Source organism: Pseudomassariella vexata (genome assembly GCF_002105095.1).
Source record: "Pseudomassariella vexata strain CBS 129021 chromosome Unknown BCR38scaffold_4, whole genome shotgun sequence".
Taxonomy (NCBI): domain Eukaryota; kingdom Fungi; phylum Ascomycota; class Sordariomycetes; order Amphisphaeriales; family Pseudomassariaceae; genus Pseudomassariella; species Pseudomassariella vexata.
Genome location: NW_024467959.1, coordinates 1,768,883 through 1,789,324, shown reverse-complemented (window position 1 = coordinate 1,789,324; position 20,442 = coordinate 1,768,883). Strand labels below are relative to the sequence as shown.

Below are 20,442 nucleotides of genomic sequence, written 5' to 3'. Positions count from 1 at the left end.
CATGGCAGATTTTCCAGTGATAAAATTTTTAACTACCATGGCTATGTAGTCATGGACATGGTCCACAGGGAAAGGGGCTTAAGGTTTCATACAGCCAGGCTACCAGATGGGTGAGAGGGTTTGGCCAACGCCAGGATCCAAGGAGGAAAGTCTTGTGGCCTCAATCCGACCCGGGGCCGTCGTCGAGGACAGGCTGAAATTTTGATATCGACCCACTTCAAGTGGTAGAACAAGTATCAGCTTCATACTTGTATCTGAAGTAGCTGAGTCCAAATTGACTGGCCCAGATACAGCAGTTATCGACTCAAAAGCAACATCAGTAAAACTGCATTTCTTCAGAAATTGTATTAAGATGGGTTAAGATGGAAGATACCTAGGCTATGGAAGTATACTGATATATATATCGAGGAAGGTTTGGTTGCAGTTATAATTGAAGCTGCAATATTGCTAACACAGTATTCAACTTTAGCTATCAATAATTTTGACAAGATCCCATGGCAAAGAATAAAAGTAGTCATAGATAATTGAGAACAAAGTCAGAGAGATGAATCAGCTGAATGAGGACGAACCAAAAAATGGCTACTTTGTCCTAACCCAGGGGTTTTGAAGCCTCAGGTTATGGCATGGCGTCCAAATCTTCGTACGGATAGTTACGGCTTCCTCCTGGAGATCTCGCCAGCGGCCAAGGCCACTTGGTCTGCGGAAGGATGGATCGCAGCAGGTGTTCCATCTATCTCTTTCATATTCATAGTCGCTTGACGATAATTTGCCCAGCACAATGTAACGTACAGTTCAGGAGCGCTTTCCCAAAGCCAAGTTATCATGGCATCGCCAAAATGCAGCATATCATTCTTAGATTGGAATCTGGACCCATGGACGAAAATCTGTATACTCGAGTGGATCTCGCGGACCCACTTGACTCAAGTGGAAGCACAGGGCAGCTATCTATACTCAAGGACATTTGGCATGACGGAAGTGGAGAAGTAACCGGCGACGTTCGACTTGTGCTGCAAAAAAAACAGCACTTCGGGAAGTAAAGTTGGGAGGGGGAGTGGGCATTCCACTGCATCTGCTCGTTTGGTCTCAGCGTTGGTAAACTGGCGTTACGCTCTTCTAATCTCTTCAGGCACCAAGTCGGAAGTCCTCCTCGGGTGGCTTTATCACTGATTTAAGCCGCTGAGTATTATGATGTCGTTTCTGTGTGGCATGTGTATCCCGTAGGCATTGAGGAAGCTGCGTATCTAATAGATGCCAGCAGAAGTCATGGAATGAATGGAAATTTTGAGTCGTTGACAAGTGTCAAGCAGGATCTGGCCAGGCCTGGGAAGGAGGCGAGTGTGGATCGTCGCATATTGAATATTTCGGCCACAGGTTTGAACTATGATATTGCGCTGCCTAGCTTTGCAGCCCTGGCTGGGCCCATATATCAAGTGATCGGATGCATCAGGTCTTCTTAAGAGGTATCTACAGGATGATGGTAACTCGGCAGATATTCAATAAGAGTAACTTCCCCATTTGACTTGAGAAAACTGGAGAGTGTGGGTCAACTGGAGGTTATATGGAGAGGGAATCGCTTCTGAAGAACGTGGTGGAGCAATGGCATGTCTTATGTTGGCTATGCAAGAGCTCTGCAGAATCCGCAGGATTATATTAACTGAGTCGGCTGGTGTAGTTGGTCACTTCGCTGGTAGATAAGTCCCGATTTGAGCCTCGCCCACTTGGGTCGGTGACGAGTCGCGGGTTCGAATCCCGCAGCTGACACACAAGGGGGTTTAGTCAACCCTTACGGCGCGCTGCCCACCTTGTTGACTTCGCCTACCTAGCGATAATAGGGAGATTGGTGCAGTTTAGGATTACGAGCATCCTAGCCAGTCGACCGTCAAGCACTACGTCGGCGGAATATAACTCGACAGCCGGTCCAGAATTCGAATCGTTAATCCGACCCCTTATCGGACCCCCTCTCGCCGCGATTCTTGCGAGCGTCTAGACCACGTTACGGTCTATCCACTTGAGCGTATGGTTGAGATGTATACGCTCGACGAGAACCCCAATTAGCAGATACTACGGCTTGTCGCGACAAAAAGTAGTCGAGCATCTTCTGCACATCAGCAGCGTCCCACCCCTGAGGACGAATTTAAGTGCCACATTACCACACTTATCGGTAGTTCAGGCAGGGGTTGTAGCACAGACTTAGGGAGGGACAGGAGGTTTAGTAGTCGTTTGGCTACAAGTTTACCTGTATAACCGCCCGACGCGGCTTAAGGGCTCGCTATATCATCTATAGCCCCTTAAGGGAGTACTTGTAGAGGTACCGAGGGTTAACACCTACGGCGTATTTAATATTATTTTTTATTAACTGAGAGTCAGACGTGGAGAATGTGTCCAAACAAAGAGAAGATACTTTAGAGGCGGCTCGTCAAGAAAGGTAGAAAAAATTAGTTGGAATCCGCACCAGCCATTAACGGGTAACCTAGGGAGTAGAGACCGTTGGGCTCCTCCTTACGCAAGCAGAAACTACAAGGCATAACAATCAATACTGATGCTTGAGACGCTTCCATCCGAACATATATTTGCAACATAGAGTCTGTGTGACGTCAGGTCAAATTCGAACTGAATGCTAGGCCTACGTAGCTGCTGTACTACATCTAGGTGACGTGAGCTAGTTTCCATCTCGGGAAATCTTTCCAACGGCCGTACTGCTGAGAATTCAATTATTATGTAGTATTGGTGTTTATGCTTGAGAGTCGATCAGAGTAACCCGATAGATTGTCAAGATGGAATTCAGTCTAGCTTAAGGAGGCTGTCTCAATAAGATCACAAATTTGGCTTCTCATGTTGAACTTATTCAGTTTCATGGTTTGTGAAAGGCACTAATGGGGTTGCATGATTTCTATACCGCTGGGAGGAACCGGAGGATTGGTCATCCGTATGCCACATCAAGTTTTGTATCGTTCCAAACGCCCGCAACGCTCATATATCGTGGAATTCCTCATGAACACCTGCGGAAAATGTTTACCGTCAAATTTTTGCTTCCGACCTCTTACTACCGTCGGGCCTCCAAGTTGTCTTTAATCAAAGGGCGTCAGGAACGACTCGGCCACAAATCTTGCCCGGGCGTTCAACTGGGTTTGGTCAGCAACATATGCCACGCAACTGTTGTGGAGTAGTCATCTTACAAATAGCTTCATCTCGGAAATCTCCTTGTCCACCTCCTCCATGAACTGAATGATAAAGTCGACGAGCTTGTGCTTCAACATCTCCTCGGTGTGGAAGTTGGTGATGAGGAATGAGATGTCGTATCCCTTGATGGGCTTCCGCCGGAGGATGAAGAAAGCCTCTGCGCGTTGGGTCAAGAAGCGGGTGAACTTGTGGACCAGGATGTTCTCGATCTCGTCGGCCTGCTTGATCTTGATGCTTATCCGCACGCTGTTGACGCTGGGCTCGATGAGGACTCGCTCGTTCTCGTTGCGTGCAATCACGAGAGGGTTTAGCAGGACCTCGGGCGATGTCTGGGCCTCGATCTCGGGGACATTGTGGCGTTCGGATGTCTGGGATGCGAAGTTGGACAGGCAGAGGGCAGCTGTGAGACTACTGCGCACGCATTGGAGATAGGGGCGGAGGGATTGGGACTGGCACCATGTTAGCACAACTCTGTGATGCGTACAGGGCGCTGGTGCAGATTATACCATGATGGAGGGTTACGGTCAACAAGACCGTTGTTTGGAAATCCAAGACCAGAGTTGTCGTGTTGTCTTCAGTAGGCGGGCGGGCTGCTCAGGCTTGAGTGGGGTGAAGCTGTACCTCCGGATTCTGGCAGCGGATGCGTCAGCCTACCAGCAATTTCGAGGTGGGGCAACGATTGAGAGCTACAGCCGCTTCGCTGCGCCGCGTAAATGAGGCTGAAGATACACGTGATGTCAAGCCCGCAGAAACTGCCCCATGCTTGGAGCCCCGCGGATGCTAGTCTAGGAAGGCGCATCCACGTCTGATTGATCCGACCCCAAACACTTCCACATTTGACTGAAGCTCGAGGTGACGCAACAAGAAGTTTGCCTTGAGCACGCCTGCCGGCAACCGATATTTTTCTTTTCCCCTTACTCTGCCTGAACCCTTCGAAATATTCCCCTTACATTTTGCCGTTTCTGATACAGGAACACGGAGGTATTTCAAGATGGCGTCTGTACCGAGTGAGCTGTCCCGTCCCCACCTGTGCTTGTCTGTCAATTCAAGGCCCGTTGCTAACGAGTCCCCCCACCAGTCGTCGTTAAACATTCTGGCAAAAAGTACGATGTCGAGGTGGATACAGAATCGACGGGCGAGATCTTCAAGTATCAGCTGTACAGTCTGACCGGAGTCGAACCCGATCGCCAGAAGGTCCTGATGAAGGGCGGCCCCCTCAAGGATGACGCCGACATGAGCAAGTTTGGCCTCAAGTCAGGCCAGACAATCATGATGATGGGTACACCAGGTGGAGATGGCGCTGCTGCTCTGGCACGACCTACCGAAAAAATCAAGTTCGTCGAGGACATGACCGAAGCCGAGGCCGCCCAGCAAGAGGGCGCCACGCCCGCTGGTCTCACGAACTTGGGCAACACCTGCTATCTTAACTCGACATTACAGGCTCTTCGTGCTATTCCCGAGCTGCAGAACGCCCTGACGAAATACGAACCTCACAGCGGGAGCGCTGGTACCACTTTGCCACAGCTTGATCTCACAAGACAACTCCGCGACCTCTACAAATACATGTCTGAAACCCAGAATGCCTTTGTTCCCCACGCCTTCTTAACTGCTCTGCGCCAGGCCTTCCCCCAGTTTTCTGAGCGATCTCGAAGCGGCCCTGGATATGCCCAACAGGATGCCGAGGAGGCTTGGTCGCAGATTGTCGCCCAGGTGCGACAGAAGCTCAAGGTCAAGAATGACCCCGAGGCCCAGGAATCTTCATTTATCGACAACTACATGGCAGGAGAGTTCTCTTCGGTTCTCGAGTGTGACGATGCATCAGCTCGCGAGGCTGGTGAGCAACCAGTGAACACCAAGGACGCTTTCCTGAAGCTCAACTGCCATATCGACGGCGCAACGAATCATTTGACGGACGGCATCAAGAATGGCTTGATCGAGCAGATTGAGAAGAGGTCCGACGTGCTGGACAGAGAGACAACATATACCCGTACTTCCAAGATATCCCGGCTCCCGAAGTACCTAACTGTGCACTTTGTGCGCTTCTACTGGAAACGAGAGACCCAGAAAAAGGCCAAGATCATGCGTAAGGTCACGTTCCCCCATGAGCTGGACGTTGTGGAGTTCTGCACAGAAGATCTCAAGAAGATGCTCGTTCCTGTTCGCGACAAGGTGCGAGAGATCAGGAAGGATGAGGAGGACATTGAGCGCTCTCGCAAGCGACGCAAGCGCAACAACGAGGGTGCTCTGGAGGATGTAGCAGGGGGCAGTGCCGCGAAGCTGGAGAAGAAAGATGGAAAGCGAGATGCCGAAAAGGAAAAGAAGGATGACAAGAAGGCGGGTAAGTCGGCAGACGGTGATACCGAGATGGTCGGTGCCGAGACCTACAAGACCGATGCAGAGATCGACGCCGAGAAGGATGCCGCGCTCCTGACAGCGAAGAAGGAACTGAACGCCCTGATTCATCCCGATCTGGCCAAGCAAGACGGCGCAAACCAGTCCGGCCTATACGAGCTGCGCGGGGTTGTCACACATCAAGGCGCAAGTGCCGACAGTGGTCACTACACGGCGTACGTCAAGAAGGAGGTGCCAATCGATCCGAAGACGGGCCAGAAGCGGGACGAGGAGGAGAAGTGGTGGTGGTTCAACGACGACCGCGTCTCCGAGGTGTCCGCCGACAAAATCGAGGCGCTGGCGGGTGGTGGCGAGTCACATTCGGCCCTCATTCTCTTGTACAAGGCCGTTCCACTTCCCTCGGCTGATGGAATCGTGGACTAAATTTCCTTGATCCAAGGAAAGCATCGCATATGGCGTTTCAGTGCATGGCGAGCACGGGTATGCATGGTATGCGGATAGCACGAGAGCTATGGTTTTATCTGAGAAACGAGATCAATGCATGGGGGAAATAGACTTGGTTCCCTAAAATATTGTTCTACTTGATAATTGATCTGTAGCGGGACTTCCTCACGTTCACCGGGCTTGCTGCACCATCCAAACGACTGTATCAATATCCCGGCTTTGCAGCTAGGACTATGGTTCCTGGTTGGTGACTGTACATGACGACCATGCGTGACGATGGCAGATGTTGCCCACGCAGATTCCAATGCCATCCGGCACCTCATGCAAGGACTCTGGAGGCCGCCATCATCATCATCTCTGATTATGAGCTGCTTCTGCCACGCCTTCGAGCATTGCATCCGCGGGGCAGGAAACCCGGGCCGGCCCTCAAGTGCTACACTTGTCTACGCAGGCAAAGCTGACAGAGTGCCCTCACTCTTTGCAGAAGTGCCTTGTGGGCCTACTCACCCATGCGAGTTCAAATTTAATGTGCATATTTCACAACCTTTCTCCTCACTTCGCCTTACCATCCGTTACATTAGTAGCAACGTCGCCCTCAGCCCCCGCCTCCTCGGCCTTGAGCCGCACCCTGAGGTCCCGCAGCTTCATCTCGAGCGGGATCTTCTGCGACATGAGGACGCCCCGGCGGTGCTCCAGCGCATGGATCCGCTCCTCAGGCGTGGCTTCGATGAATTGTTGTCTTTCCTGCAGATTATTATTTAGCAACAGCGTATGGTGTTTTTGTTCTCGGTTCAACACGAAAGGTGGGGAAGAAGGGAGAAAGGGAACACACGTACAGCTTTATACTCGCGCTGCGTCTTTAAACCCGCTCCGTATAGACTCCCGACGATGGTCACCGCCGCGAATGCGCCTGTCCAGATGAGCTTCTTGATTGGGATTCCTCCTTGGGTCGCAGCAGTGGCGGCTGTGGGTACGCCCTTCGACGTAGCTGCGGATGGAGGTGGCCGACCTCTTCTTATGGGTCGTGGTGGTTGGGATGGCATATTGTGATGTGAGGTGTTTGTTTTTCTGCCGTGTAGCTGGGTGTTGTTTCTCCCTCAAGCCCAGTACTTCTTCCAGCAGGCCTCGGCCTCGGTTGCGCGTTGTCGTCGTCGCTTGACTTGCGGCTTCGTCACCTCATTACCGTCAACGGTGCTGCTCGCGGGGTTGGTGACGGTGTCGAAGGAGTTGGTGCGGCTGATGATTCCACGCGATGGCGCGAGGGAGTGTGCTCGTTTTCCGCGTAGTTCAGAAAGGCTCGTCAATTGGTCGTCATGCTCGGGCAAATGCTGGTATTCGCTCGTTGTTCCTGTTGTGTACGCAATCGTTGGCGCAGCGAGTTCGGTTGTCGACAAAAGAGAACGAGACTTCGCCATTGAAGTCGATGGGGGCCACGGTTCGAGCTCCACGTTGAAGGGAGACTCGGCGCCGTCGCCAAGCCCCAGATCGTCCCCGGCTTCCGGCTTAGCGAACAGGCCCCGGTTGCCAGCTCGAGTGACTGAATAAGCGACGTAAGCTAGGAAGGGGACCATGATTGACGTCACATCGAATGTTTGCTCGTGGAGATCATTCAAGACAATGAGCTACTTTCTTTCCAGGTTGCCGAGGCCATTTTGTTTCTCATCTGCTTCCTGCGCCTGTTGATTTTTCAATTGCCATCTGCAACAGAGTTGGAGAGACCCTGCTTCACGTTCGACGCTATTCTGAAACGAGAAGGTAGGTCTACTCAATACCTCGAGTGCCTTGTGAGGGGTTCCCCAACTTTGATAACTTGGCACTTTTACGAAAGCACGAGGTAAATGTGTTAACGTTGAATTTCCTGGAGAGCGCTTGCTCAATACACAGACAAACCAACATATTCGTTTTGAGTCCTTTTATTCTTGGGTTGATTCACTGCGGACGCATGTTCTAACTTTCCGGCATTTACAGACCGCAGCTGAGCGATTGATCGATTTTCTTCGTATCCCGCGCAAGCCCAGAGCTGCTTCCATCACACCCAAGTGGAACCCCGTCAAAAGGTTCGATACCGTTTCAGGTAGCTTGGAACTTGTCATCTGCTCTTTTCGGTAACCAGGCCAATTACAACCCGTACTTTACAAATCTCACGCGGCATAAGACGACCAGATGACTACACCCAGGGTCTTCATCGTCCGCCATGGCGAGACGGAGTGGTCCCTTAGCGGGAAGCACACGGGCTCGACCGACATCCCTCTCACGGCCAATGGCGAGAAGCGTGTCAGGGCGACTGGCAGGGCGCTCGTGGGAGACGACCGGTTGATTGTGCCGAAGCAGCTGGCTCATATGTGAGTGAACTCTCTCACACGGTCGTCATGTCACGACCTATTCTTCACAAATGCGGCCGGCTTTAGAGTCATGATTCAAGCAAGATTTAAGCAAGTGCACGCGCGCATATCATGTTCAAGTGTGAATCAGATGAAATATCGATCAAGATTCGAGGGACTTGGCACACAATGGCCCCCAGTTTTGATGAGACCCAGGCATGTCACAAGCCTTTTGGTCGGCTCCACCTGCTGGTCCCAAGACTTGATGGTGTTTCAATCGATTTTCCCGCCTGGGTTATGCGGCCCGTCACGATGTCATGAACAATCCACAGTTCGCTCAGTGGTGATGAGGCTGACATTGTGGATTGGCATTCTTCCGTATACCCACAGTCTAGAACCATAGACTATATACGTGTTATCCCCGATCCCTCGGCTCATGACTCGTTAATCTAGATACGTATCCCCCCGCCAAAGAGCCCAACGAACCTTCGAGCTGCTCAACCTGGGCGTCATGGACCCCCTGCCCTGGAAGCAGCACGGCCAGAAGCCCGAAGACGTTGGCCCTGAGTGTACCGCCAGGGTGGACGTCACCGAGGACATCCGGGAATGGGACTACGGCAACTACGAGGGCATCACGAGCCCCGAGATCAGAGACCTCAGGGAGACGCAGGGCTTGGATCGTAACTGGGATATTTGGCGGGATGGGTGTCCGGGTGGCGAGTGAGTGCTTCCCGATGCACGTTGACTTGCTGGTATTCTGTCTCTGTTGATGGCAATACGCTCGGGTAGAGCCAGGTCATTGCGTCTCCGGGAAAGGTTCCAGTAGCCGCCTGACTAACGAGCGTGTGTCTGCAGAAGCCCAGAAGAAGTCACGGAGCGAGTCGATCGACTCATCAAGGACATTCGCGACCGGTGGCACGCGCCCTGCGTAGGAAAGCCCAAGGGTGAAGCACCCTACGGTGATGTTCTCATCGTTGCCCATGGCCATATCCTGCGCGCCTTTGCACTGAGATGGTGTAACAAGACGCTGCAGGATGGCCCGGCCTTCCTGTTGGAAGCAGGTGGTGTTGGGCTTTTGAGGTGAGATCGATTGGACATTTGAGACTTGCTTTGAGGATCTTGAGGATGTTTGAGGCTAATGTTGATTTGCAGTTACGAACACCATAATCTTGAGGAGCCGGCTATTCTTTTGGGTGGTGCGTTTATGGTCTCTTGACGATAACGACAAGGCATAGGTTGTGGGAACTTGCATAGAGCTCCACTGGACGCCGTATATATCGCATGCAGCTTCCGAACATACTGGCATGGAAAATGTTTACTTGATTCAAGAATAGAGTCTGCTCCTGAGTTCCGATAGAGGTTTTCTTTATATTCGTCGTGCCATGGACCAGCCTTTTACAACGGCAAATGGTTGTCAGCCAAATACCGCAGCCGCAAAGAAACCGTTCTGCTTTCAGACCAGACTGGGTCATTTGCCAATCGACGGTCGTCGGACTTCGGCTAAGTCAGTTGTAACCTTGGAGATGGGCTGTTCTGGTCGGGTGCATGATTCACGCCTTCTACGGGATGACCGTGAACTGGTTCTGACATTGGTTTCTATCTCGGGGACTCCATGCACACGGATGCAGTTCCTGGCCTGAGGGTTTACATGATCACGGAATGAACCGAATGCATAGCTGATGCCGCCACATAGACTGGCCAGACATGCCACTATTGGTCTCCTACGAGCCATTCGACGTTACTGGATTTTTCGAGCGTGTCTCCCTGCTGTACCTCCGAGTGGAGCCAGTTCCGAAGACTCTAATCGTCCAATCGCGCTGTCGCAGCTCAGTTTCTTCCAGTGCCAATTACGATCATTTTGGTCCACATCATTAGTAGCGGATGCACAAGTCTTGGGATGCCCTGCATCGCTGATGCCTGGCTTGATGTGCACAGAGATGTAGATATCCGAGCGCTGTTCTCTGCCTTGGTTCGTCGGTCCGCGATGCTTATTGAAGCATCCTCTCATCCAGGGCTGCGAAGTCGATCTTCGGTCCTCGATTCCGCGGCGCAAGAGGTCATTCTGACGATCCCCCGTTCCCAGGGTCCTCGGATCCCGACCTGATCCGCCATTGGATATGTGTCTGATACCACTTTGGTCTTCCTAGTCATCACTATATGACGGGATGACACGTGTACAAGAACAGAAGGCTGAGTGATTACGGTAGCTAGTTTGCTGACTTGTTCCCAACACGATTTTACACGCAAGGAGCTGGACGGGAGCAACTTCAACGTCATTTTGAACAACATCAGGCTTGGTTGGCAGAAAGAATGTATGACAAGTTCAAATAGCTCTGCAAGTCGTATGCGTCCCGTGAAGTCTGTAAGATGAACGAGTGTATCAATGTAACAAGCTACTAAGCCACGGCCGCCTTCTGGTTCGGACGCCCATATTACCATATCGGAAGGAAGGACTCCACAGTCTGAGTGTATTCGTCATTGCCTCTATATAGTGCCGCGGGTTTCGAACTAAGCAGCGCCAAGAACCCCGTCTAGTCGTGTCATCAAGTTTGGCCCGTATGACTGTACTAGAACTTCCAGTGGGTCCTTGCAGACGCAGAGAAGCAGCTGCCCTCAATGCACAATCAATATCCAAGTCAACACCCGGTAGAGATTTCGTCCTTACAACAAAGAGATGTCTTGTCCCATACCTATCCGCAGTGTACCAGTTCATCTGTGTATGGAATAACTACCAGTACATGTGAAGCGAAATCTTGTCCCCCTGCACATAGCTGATCCAAATCAAGCTGGCCCCAGTATACCCACCAGTCAGCCGCTCTTTCGGCGGAAGAAATCAATCAAAGAGTGTCCGGGAGTTGCTCGCGTGATTCGCAGTGAGCAAGATTCGCCAGTGTACCCGCAAGAGCAAGGTGACACAACGTCATTACGTAATGACATCGAGTAAACCAGCGTGTGGCGCTAGTGAGAAATGGCCGAGTATAGCAAGAGCATAAGCTGTCAAGATTGGTGAAATTTAACCTGACTGGATTTCCCGAGGATTGGTCCATTCCGTTGTCCAGTGGTAGCGTTACAAGATGACTAAGTGTTCTCACGAAACTAACTGTTGTTTCCGAGAAAAGAATCGAAGTAAAGCCTGCAATGTTTAGGCCCGTATTGAACGTAGCAAAAGGAGGGATAAGAGACTCATCTGGGTGCGGATGCTTGTCCGTGATGTCTCGGCAACGAACAAGAACTGTGTGGCCTTTGGTCGTCGTGCAAGTTGCCCCTGGTTCCCCACATGGGAGTGCGTGTCTGCCATCGCATCGGTGACACGCCGCACACACCAAGGCCAGCTACGGATTGTTGCCAATGGCAGGTATATAGACGGGACCAACAGCTTTGTTAGCCCGTGACAAAACAAAGAAAAGAGTCGCGTCGTATCGAGTTCGGTGTGGCTCACAGTTCTCGCATGTTTGTGGTTGAGGTATCATAAGTGGCCGCCAGTGGCATTTCTTCGTACACTTCGAGACAAAAGCAGGCTCGTCAACACCTGACGTACCCTCGGAAGATTCTTGGCTGTCAAACAGGCCACAATCAGCGTCATCGCTCATTCGGGTTGGTTGTGAGCTGAACCCATCGTCGAGTATAGTAAAGGGGACGGGCAGCCGCTCTGCCGAAATCGCGAGTTTCTGTAGGATTCGAAGGGATTGTCTGATGAAAGCTCTTTAGGATGAAAGCTATGAACAGCAATGGGTGGGAGTAGGGGTTTCTGAAAGCATGTTGCCCTCCACAATATCAGCAAACCTAATAGTTCTCATACCGCAGGAGGCCTTCCAGGGCGACTAAGTAGCTGTTGTCGGCCAGCTCCTCAGCTCTTCCTGAAAAGCATCCATTGCCGTGGCAGGACGTATGGGTCATTCCGTCCATGAGTCTTCGTGGCACGCCATGTTCGGTTTCTAGTGGATAGATAGGTCAATGTACTGACCGCTGTGCGTCGGTTTCCAAACTTCTCATGTGCAGTGTCACTCGAAAGTCAGTACTCAGAGTTGGGGCAAGGGAAAAACCTGCTTGGCGCAAGTTCTTGCGCTGATCAATACATGGTTCAGAGACGGCGGCGAGCCGAGTCCCTAGTAGACCAGAAAGACTTCGAGGAGACGGCAAGGTTTCGTCGTGGGTGATCTCACTTACGATCCTTTTCATGCTGCGAGGCACCACTCCACAGGTCAAGCTGCAACGAGTTGTCCTTCGAAAGCCATCTTCCGCAGAAAGGAGTCGGTTTCCATCGAGTCCCCTTCTCTGGGTGCGGAGGAGCCAACGGGAACAGGTCTTCGTAAAGCTAGTGCAGGGCTTAACTGGGTTTTCTTTAGCGTCTTCTTGTCTTCAAGATCGGCTTTGAGTAACCTTGATCAAATGGTCCATCGGAAACATGTCACTCAGACACTGGGAAATCAAGACGATACGTCTCTGTCTTCGTGGGTACAACGTACGGAAACATAAGATGACGGCCTCGCGAAGCTCTCGAACTGCCCAAACGCTTTTTCCCGATAGATACGATTCAGTGTTTTCCCGTTCGGCCGTTAGGGTTTCGGTTTATTTCTTATTTCGTTATTGTGTTCATTTCCATCACTGGTCCGGGGTTGTAGCAGACAGACCCTGGGCGACACCTCGTTCCACAGCAGCGAGGAAGAATGCAACGAGATACGAGGCTCAACGACCCAACAGTTTTCCTTCAGTATTCATGCAAGCGTGCTGAGATCGAACATGAGAGTTCTACAATGGCCTGACTAAACGTCACCGCCGATTACAACGGTTCAGCGAGGGGGGCTGTGGCAAAGTGAGTTTCCATTCACCAGAGCATCATCTATCTTCTACAGAAGAAGGATGTCAGCAGAATCCGTGCAAGGCTGCATAGGCTCATCATTTGCGAAGGCGGGAGAGCAGGCAGAAACAAGCTATCGGTAGAAGGGGTGGTGACTGGTTGAGGGTTTTCATTTTAGGTGTCGGCGACAAGAGCCAAATCTTTTGCCCCAGAACTTGCAAAGCTCGTGCGGACATGACGAAGAAACCCATTTGATCCCTTGATATTTGCGTCGCTTCCCTCGTTTTTGGACGTAGACGTTGCCGCCTGCCTGCCTGCCCTGGCCCAAAGTGTCGACTCGACTATACTCGTCGCCCACCGCTGTATTTGGCGCCAAGTATACAGGACACAAAAACGGGTGTATAGTAGTTTTCCCTCTCTTTCTCGCGTATGCAGAAGCCGCTCGTTGAAGTGGGGTCGTCGAATTGTCGAAGTGTCGAAATGTCGTCGTCGTTGAGCGCCGTGCGGTCGCGAAGTCTCGAGGTTATTACAGGCTGGCTGGCCACAGTCGCATTTAGTTTGCCGCCCGACAGATGATTCAAGGGGCAACTTTAAAAGGCCCAAATTGAGTAATGCTCAACGCAAATGATGTTTAAGCTGTGCCATCTCGAGCACGCTACTGACGTGGCGTCTACAAGAAGTATCCGACACATTAAAGAAACCTCTTCCGACAGGACGAGTATTAGATTTGCACACTTGTGGTAAGGGATAAGTCGGGTTCGGGGAATCTCTACAGAATACGCAATAAGATTATGCCTTGTGCGAAGCCAGACGCGATCAAGGATTTCAAGTTTCTCGTCCGCTACATCACCATGACTTCAGCCATCCATGGATATCCATGAACGTAAGAAACACACCAGACCGGACTGCGTTGGGTTGGTCGACCCGCCAGCGGGAACGCCACAGTTCTCGTCGAACCATACAGTTCCTTTTAGCAGTCAGAACTGCCGGGCCAAGGCCCAGATGAGACGATCTGGGATACGAGGGAGGGAAGTTGGTTGGGAACGGCTCGACACCACGCCGTCATTGGCCCCCTTTGAAGCAACGACCTTCCCTGCAAGCCGATAGTTGCACCAGAACAAGGTGGTACAATCGCATGACGGCTAGCCAGCCAATGTCCGCTGAGCCGGTATCACTCAAGGCCTTCAGATCTGGTGCGATAGCCTGGCTGACTCAAGGAAGTCATCGCTTCATTTCGATTCCCACTGGGATTGCTGCGCTCGTATCCATCCTACTCGACCATTGGCGAGCTCTGCACCAGATTCGGCAGGATACCTCCAATATATACGCCGCGTCTGGTCATCCTAGGTCGATTATTTGGAACTTAAATTCATCTGTAACTTACAACCTTTTCCTTCTTATCCAAACTCTATTCTCGTCTTTGCGACCCGCAGAGTGCCACGATTCCAGCGCACCTAGACCTCGCGGGCGGCGGAGCGTAACAAGGACAGGCACGACAAGCCCAAAGGGAAGTAATCCGCGCGCGACCCCCTTTTCATCTTCCCCCTGCCTTCAATAATACGCAAGCAATGCGTATTGGACAATTGAAAAAGTCATCTTGGCACAGACATACGCACGTAATGGGATGGGTTTTGGACATCCAATTGTGCAGCAGCAAGCACACCGCGGAAAACCACCACGGCCCCAGCCGGGATGATCGCTGTCCCAGGGCAGATTGTCCCTGGAGGGCTCCATCTTGATCATCGTCATTATCATCATCGTAGACCGTAATAATGACAGGTTTCATTTGATGAGGGAGAAGAGGTGTAGTGCCGACAACGAGGGTCACTATTCAAGCAACACCTCTTTATCCGAACAGCCACTCAAGTTTATTACATACACGCAGGCAAGCCTACGTTCCCTGGCGTGTGGTGCTTTGTGAACAAGCAGTTGGCTACCTTACTGATTGATCCACTCCACTATTTCCCACCTCTCTTTCGCTGCGGAGCAGTAGATGCATGAGCCGCCAGCGGCCACCCAGACGATTCAGATGAATTAGCAACAACCTGGGCTCGGGCGGGGAGGGCCCTCTGCCTTCCTTTCTTCCCGTTGCCGTCCTATTAGCACAAACACAGCCCAGACATTTTTTTGAACAGATACCATAATAGTTAGGTGTAGGTAATCGGCCCGGCGCCCGTTGGCGAACGCGCCGCAGGTACGCCTAATTAAAGGAGAGAAAAAACACCAAAAGAGAGAAATCCCCCCCCGGCATAAGCGCTAATGTTGGAAGAACCTTATTGCCTAGCTAAAATGCCAACCGCCATGAAGCAACCATACACCGCTCTTATAGTATCGTCGGCATTCCACCGTGCAGGCATCTTGGCGCAAATGAAATGTACGACCAAGCATCGTTGCGCACAGAGAAAGTGAAGATCATAGAGAAAAGATCAAGGAATAAATCAAACGTATTCCACGCCTTCGCTTGCGCGATTATTGTTGCCATGCTCAGTGTAAATCTCATCAAATGCTAACCTGCAGCTCCAGCTCCGGCACAAAATTGCGACCGGACGAGACGACTCAAAACAGAAAAAGGAGCTACCAAATTTGTGCCGCGAGGCAATGCCCGTCTTTTCCACGTGCTGCAACATGACTTGAAAAAAGACAAAACTACACCATAGCAACGCTGCAGAATTAGCACCTTGGATATAAAGCGGTGACGGGTGTTTGTTGCCAAACTTGGATGCCATCTAAGCTCTCCCTTCCCCCCCATGGTTCCTTTTCCACAACACCATGCCCCCCGCGAGGAGACCGCCATAGGCGAGTTTCGATCCCTCAAGCACGTCAGACGAGTGTGCAAATTAAGAGGCCATTTAATAGTCGGCCCAGAGGCGTAACGTGGTCCCATCGAGCTGGGACTGCGGGATGTGACTGTCCAGTAGCTGCTTCGCCGAGGAAACCAAGTGATTGCCATCTTCCGGTTGCTGGCTTCACTACTTGGCACGACGATTCAGCCTGCCCAACATGCCTTGATCAATGTCGTTTCCAGGACTAGGTCCGGAATCCATTATGTTGCCCAGACTCATAACAGAGTTGACCGACGTCCCACTCGGTGGCACACCCGATGGACTGCCTCGAGGAGGCGTCCGGTTATCGTACGCATGCTGCGGGGCCGGCTGCGGCGGTGGTATAGTCTGGTACGGAGCGAGATGACTGGGGCTGCTGCTTGACGAGGGTGAACGCCTTCTAGGGTTGTCGTCGGGAAACGTGTTCGGGGGAGGCAAACGAACGCCATGGTCGTCCTCAGGTGGTCTTGGACGCCTTCTACCTACTTCTGCCCTGTCCTCTGGATACGCGCTGAAAGAACCCGTAGGAGACGGCAGTGGCTGGTCATACTGAGGGGTCGTCGATTGATAGGGGCCACCAGGTGGTAGATTTGCTGACGCGTTGATTGGTTGTCCATATGCCCCGAATAGTTGCGTCCCTGGCGGCACGCCGTTGGGGAGGGCTGAAACCGGCACAAACGCTGTCGAAGAAGATGAAGATACCGGCTGAAAGATGCATTCCTGATTCATCTTGATGCAGTTTGTGCACTTGCCTCCCGGTGAATTTTGGTAGCCACTACAACGTATCTATAAAACTGTAAGCCCTGGGAAATTGACTGTTTTCGTTCGAAAGAATGTCCACCTACCTTCCGCCTCCTGCAATATCTACAAGCGATCGAAGTCCTCTGACGCGGTGCAGATTGCTGCATTACGGCACCACCTGGACCGCGGACGTATTCGGGCGGGTAGGCTCCGGGCGGGCCCCCACGATCTGGTCGGTATGCGAATTGGTACGGATCTGGATTGTAGGGTACCTGCCCACGCTGCGCCGCATAATACGGCTGCGCCCTTGGATCTGGCGGAGGAGGGTAGACTGCTCTCGCGTCCTGAGGATGCGGTTGGACCGGAGGGAGATATTGAGGGCCAGGCGGTTGAGGAGGAGGGTAGCCCCCAGCACCGTTTGAAGGCGAATAGCTGGGCTGAGGAGCCTGCACGCTGCCTGGAGGTGGCGGGTACCCATTTGTAGAACTTGGAGAAGCCCCGTAGCTGTTAGCTCGCGGATCCCATCCCCTTCCCGGGGGATGGCCCGAAGCACCATAAGGGTCCTGAATGGACGGAAGAGTCACTGCTCCCGTCGCCATTTGTGGCCGCGGGTGGTAAGGTATGGCTCGCGACCGTTCGTCTTCTTCACCCGGAGGTAGAGGATACTGCGATGCGTCGTTGTGATCGATTCTTGGTGGCGGTCCCCTGTTGCGATGGTCTTCTGCCATACTACGATAACGGACGCTGGAGGGCGCCAGTGTGAAGTCTGGGCAGAGAACCGGGTGGCTAATTCCACTGTTGTCGACCGAGCGGCCGTGTACTGGATTCTACGGTTTGCTATACTTCCAGGCTGTTTTTCAAGCGCGGAAAGATGAGCATGCAACGTGAAGGGGCAACGATCATAACCAAGTTAGTGTGTATGGTTCGGGACTTAGTTGCGCGCGATGCCAACTGGGTAATTTGCGGTGGGATGCGTCGAAGGAAAAGAAAAAAGAATATCACAAATACCCGGCGAGGGTTTTGCGATTAAAAGGAGGACCGAAAGCCCACTGCGTGCTCAACTGAGCGGGCTAGAGATTCCGAGGCAGATTTAGCAGGACGGTGCGCCGCATTAAAAGTCTGGAAGTCTGGAAGGTGACAAGATCGATGGAGAAGAAGTAAGTGCAGGAATTTGGGCGGGGCTCAAGACGGAGGGGCGGCCACTGTAGGGGCCGCTGGGATGGCCTTGACTTTCTATAAAGTGCGGGATGGCCCTTGGGCTGCTGCACGTAAGGAAACTAAATTGCCAATATCAGCCAGAGTGCGCCACGACAAGTGAAAAAAATAAGTTTGGTAAAGTCTTATTATAGAAGACGCTGTAAGAGGTTGGGGCAGAAAATGTGCAAAATAAGGATGGATGCAAACAGACACAGCAAGAGGCATGCACTGAAAAGAAGCGCAGCAAATCAAACGGTGCTAACTTGCTGCCTCAAACGACAAGAACCAACACCAGGGTTGGTTGGGCGCAGCTGAGGCCAAACACAGTAGAAGCACGCCCCAAGCCAGTGGTTTTGAGGGACCGACACAACAATGGGAAGAGTTCTTGGATGTGTGCATGCAAGTAACAGTTTCGAGGCGTGCGACGGGTGTGGAGATGCAAACTGAGGTATGATCATGTGGGTTGAAGGCAGAGGCTGTGGGCCAAATACTTCGATGGCGCCGTCCTTGACGGCCCTTTCGGGAGTGACCTTAAAGGTCCTGAAATATGCCCAGGATTGTGGGGCTTTCGTGTTTACCAGTTGATCGATACGTACCTATTGCCCAATGTGACTAGCAGCAGCGTTTTCCGGGGTGGGTAGATGAGATGGAGGTTCGCGCTTGTGCACCACCGTGGCGTAGTATGTTGGTGGAAGGGGGAGAGACAGAGTGGCCGTAGCTGATCGGATGGCGGGTCTTGGGCGTGCGTTGACGAGCTTGGCTTCTGGACTAAAATGCCTCCTGGAACCGCTAACGGAGTAGTGGTTCTCCAAATGGTGGTAGCTATGTGAGGAGACAGGTGAGGGGATGGATGACTCGAGTGCAATGAGCTGTTCTTTCCCACCAGGCCAATATGGGTGAAATTGATGGCAGATGTCGAACAAGGGTGTGTTGTACAGGCGGCTGTAGGGATTGTTGCAGCTATTTGCAGGCCTGGCCAAATGTGGTCGTCCAAGGGAATTTTGAAGCTTGACTTGATTGGAAGAAGATCCGCCCTCTGTGTGCTTTTCGCGTCTAATTCTGGATCCCGTCAGGACGGACCTTGTGGTGCCCGCAGAGGGTCGCAGAAGAGGCCGCAGCCGAATGAGCCAAAATGATTTGATCGAATACTGCAGCAGCCTTTTGCGTCTCTGGGCACTTGCAAGCTGCTGCGAGCGGCAGATGGATGTCTGGGCGTGCGCTTTTTTGCCTCTTGACGTGTGTGGCTCGAAACAGAATGCGAAATGTGCGGCACCAATTGACGGGGAATTGCTGCGTTTGTCCGGTATTCTTAGCACACAGCTCCTGCCTTGCATGTAATAAATTCGGTCAGACGGTTGTTTGGTGATCAACACGACCTCGAGCCGCACCGAAGATCAAACTTCGGCTGCAGTGCGGGACGAACAGGGAATCCTGATTCAGACTCGGCCGTCGAGACCTTCCCGTGCTCGTGGCAACAATGTCAATTCCACTCGTGCAAATTTCCCCAACGCCTGCTCCTATAAAAATAATGCGATGAAAACTAGGAATTCGAATACTTGGACGGTGACGCTGGCGATGCGACGATTTGCTGGGCAGGGCTGGCCCTGGACGCGGCGTGGCGTAGCAGCGTGAGAGCAGATGCAAACCGCCTTGTTTTAGCTGCCGCTGACCCGTTTGGTCCAATGCTGGTGAGATGGCTCGAACGGCGTGCGAGTACGATACTTGATCAATCACTCGCCAGAGAGGTGCAGAGCCCGCTGCTAACGGAAGGTCTGAGTGGCCGGCTTTGCGGCGTTGCGTGGGCTTTTGAGGAGTAATGCAAGCCCCGCCAACAACTTTTGAATAAGCGAACAGGGACAGGCGAAAAGGTGTCAACGTCTGAAAACAACCTGAGTCTTTCGATTCTGGGAAGTTTTCTGCGCCGCTCTACCACTTGCACTTATCAGACCGCCTGCATGTAGTAAAGTGGTAACAGTGCAGGGCAGGCAGGGCAGGGCAGGGCAGGTAGGTCAGGGGAGCCAATGCACGCAACCCACGGGGGCTTCGGCTCGGATGACAGATCCCCTTGGACGGTCCCAAGGCTCTGGGTCGCGGCTTTGCTTCTTCTCCTTTCGTGGCCCGTTTGCGCGCACGACTTCTCACACCGCCGCTTTTTCCTCGTTGGACACCTGTTTGGGAACTTGATACACCCGCAGCTGGCGTTCCGTCGTTGGTTCGCACTAGTTTCCAATTGCGTCGAAAATGCGTAATTTACGCGCTCACTCTGCTCAAGGTGCGTCTCGTTGGGAACCCTACGTGACGCAGGCACGGCCGGACTTGGTTAGGTGATGGAACGATCGATCCCAGTGAAATGGCTCTGGCTCGGCTGACGGGGTGAACCGAAACCTTGTGATGATGAACTGCTGCTGTCGGTCGCTTAACCCGACTGGGGAAACGTGGCAGAGGCTAAATGCGGCCTGACACCAATCCTACGAAGAGCTGGTGAATGCCCAAAACCTCGATAAGGGGGTGCTGCTCTGCGCCGGACGGGATTTTGGGGTAAAAGAGGTTAAAAAGGGACAGGATTGCAGAAGCGGGCGAAGGCTTC

The 20,442-nt window shown here is 52.3% G+C and overlaps 8 protein-coding genes and 1 non-coding gene across 9 annotated transcripts; 3 read left to right on the top strand and 6 right to left on the bottom strand.

The window, feature by feature from the left end:
- The first annotated feature begins 1,658 nt into the window (after nucleotides 1-1,658).
- On the top strand, nucleotides 1,659-1,761 carry BCR38DRAFT_t131. Its single transcript has one exon. It is a non-coding gene; the product is annotated as a tRNA-Thr (tRNA).
- Nucleotides 1,762-2,616: 855 nt separating this feature from the next.
- BCR38DRAFT_427143 (uncharacterized protein) lies at nucleotides 2,617-3,845 on the bottom strand. The gene is made up of 3 exons (XM_040859818.1): nucleotides 3,687-3,845; nucleotides 3,177-3,629; nucleotides 2,617-3,122 (listed from the first exon to the last, which is right to left on the bottom strand). Exons 1-3 carry the CDS (start codon nucleotides 3,687-3,689, stop codon nucleotides 3,069-3,071), a joined length of 510 nt encoding a protein of 169 aa, XP_040718092.1. The 5' UTR covers nucleotides 3,690-3,845; the 3' UTR covers nucleotides 2,617-3,068.
- Nucleotides 3,846-4,171: 326 nt separating this feature from the next.
- On the top strand, nucleotides 4,172-5,955 carry BCR38DRAFT_407444 (ubiquitin carboxyl-terminal hydrolase; the record flags this gene model as incomplete). Its single annotated transcript, XM_040858168.1, has 2 exons — nucleotides 4,172-4,187; nucleotides 4,259-5,955. 2 exons carry the CDS (start codon nucleotides 4,172-4,174, stop codon nucleotides 5,953-5,955), a joined length of 1,713 nt encoding a protein of 570 aa, XP_040718091.1.
- Nucleotides 5,956-6,528: 573 nt separating this feature from the next.
- BCR38DRAFT_337093 (uncharacterized protein) lies at nucleotides 6,529-7,019 on the bottom strand (the record flags this gene model as incomplete). Its single annotated transcript, XM_040855508.1, has 2 exons — nucleotides 6,529-6,720; nucleotides 6,813-7,019. 2 exons carry the CDS (start codon nucleotides 7,017-7,019, stop codon nucleotides 6,529-6,531), a joined length of 399 nt encoding a protein of 132 aa, XP_040718090.1.
- A 54-nt stretch (nucleotides 7,020-7,073) lies between these two features.
- Nucleotides 7,074-7,547, bottom strand: BCR38DRAFT_483080 (uncharacterized protein; the record flags this gene model as incomplete). Its single annotated transcript, XM_040863579.1, has 1 exon — nucleotides 7,074-7,547. The coding sequence occupies one exon, from the start codon at nucleotides 7,545-7,547 to the stop codon at nucleotides 7,074-7,076; it is 474 nt and encodes a 157-aa protein (XP_040718089.1).
- A 592-nt stretch (nucleotides 7,548-8,139) lies between these two features.
- Nucleotides 8,140-9,513, top strand: BCR38DRAFT_338037 (phosphoglycerate mutase family protein; the record flags this gene model as incomplete). Its single annotated transcript, XM_040855582.1, has 4 exons — nucleotides 8,140-8,318; nucleotides 8,751-9,017; nucleotides 9,153-9,377; nucleotides 9,450-9,513. The coding sequence occupies 4 exons, from the start codon at nucleotides 8,140-8,142 to the stop codon at nucleotides 9,511-9,513; spliced, it is 735 nt and encodes a 244-aa protein (XP_040718088.1).
- Nucleotides 9,514-9,734: 221 nt separating this feature from the next.
- Nucleotides 9,735-10,736, bottom strand: BCR38DRAFT_510389 (uncharacterized protein; the record flags this gene model as incomplete). The annotated part of the gene is made up of 2 exons (XM_040865011.1): nucleotides 9,735-10,440; nucleotides 10,518-10,736. 2 exons carry the CDS (start codon nucleotides 10,734-10,736, stop codon nucleotides 10,036-10,038), a joined length of 624 nt encoding a protein of 207 aa, XP_040718087.1. The 3' UTR covers nucleotides 9,735-10,035.
- A 5,328-nt stretch (nucleotides 10,737-16,064) lies between these two features.
- Nucleotides 16,065-17,386, bottom strand: BCR38DRAFT_407440 (uncharacterized protein; the record flags this gene model as incomplete). The annotated part of the gene is made up of 2 exons (XM_040858167.1): nucleotides 16,065-16,703; nucleotides 16,763-17,386. The coding sequence occupies 2 exons, from the start codon at nucleotides 17,384-17,386 to the stop codon at nucleotides 16,065-16,067; spliced, it is 1,263 nt and encodes a 420-aa protein (XP_040718086.1).
- A 1,065-nt stretch (nucleotides 17,387-18,451) lies between these two features.
- BCR38DRAFT_407439 (uncharacterized protein) lies at nucleotides 18,452-19,189 on the bottom strand (the record flags this gene model as incomplete). The annotated part of the gene is made up of 1 exon (XM_040858166.1): nucleotides 18,452-19,189. One exon carries the CDS (start codon nucleotides 19,187-19,189, stop codon nucleotides 18,452-18,454), a length of 738 nt encoding a protein of 245 aa, XP_040718085.1.
- Between the last annotated feature and the right edge of the window lie 1,253 nt (nucleotides 19,190-20,442).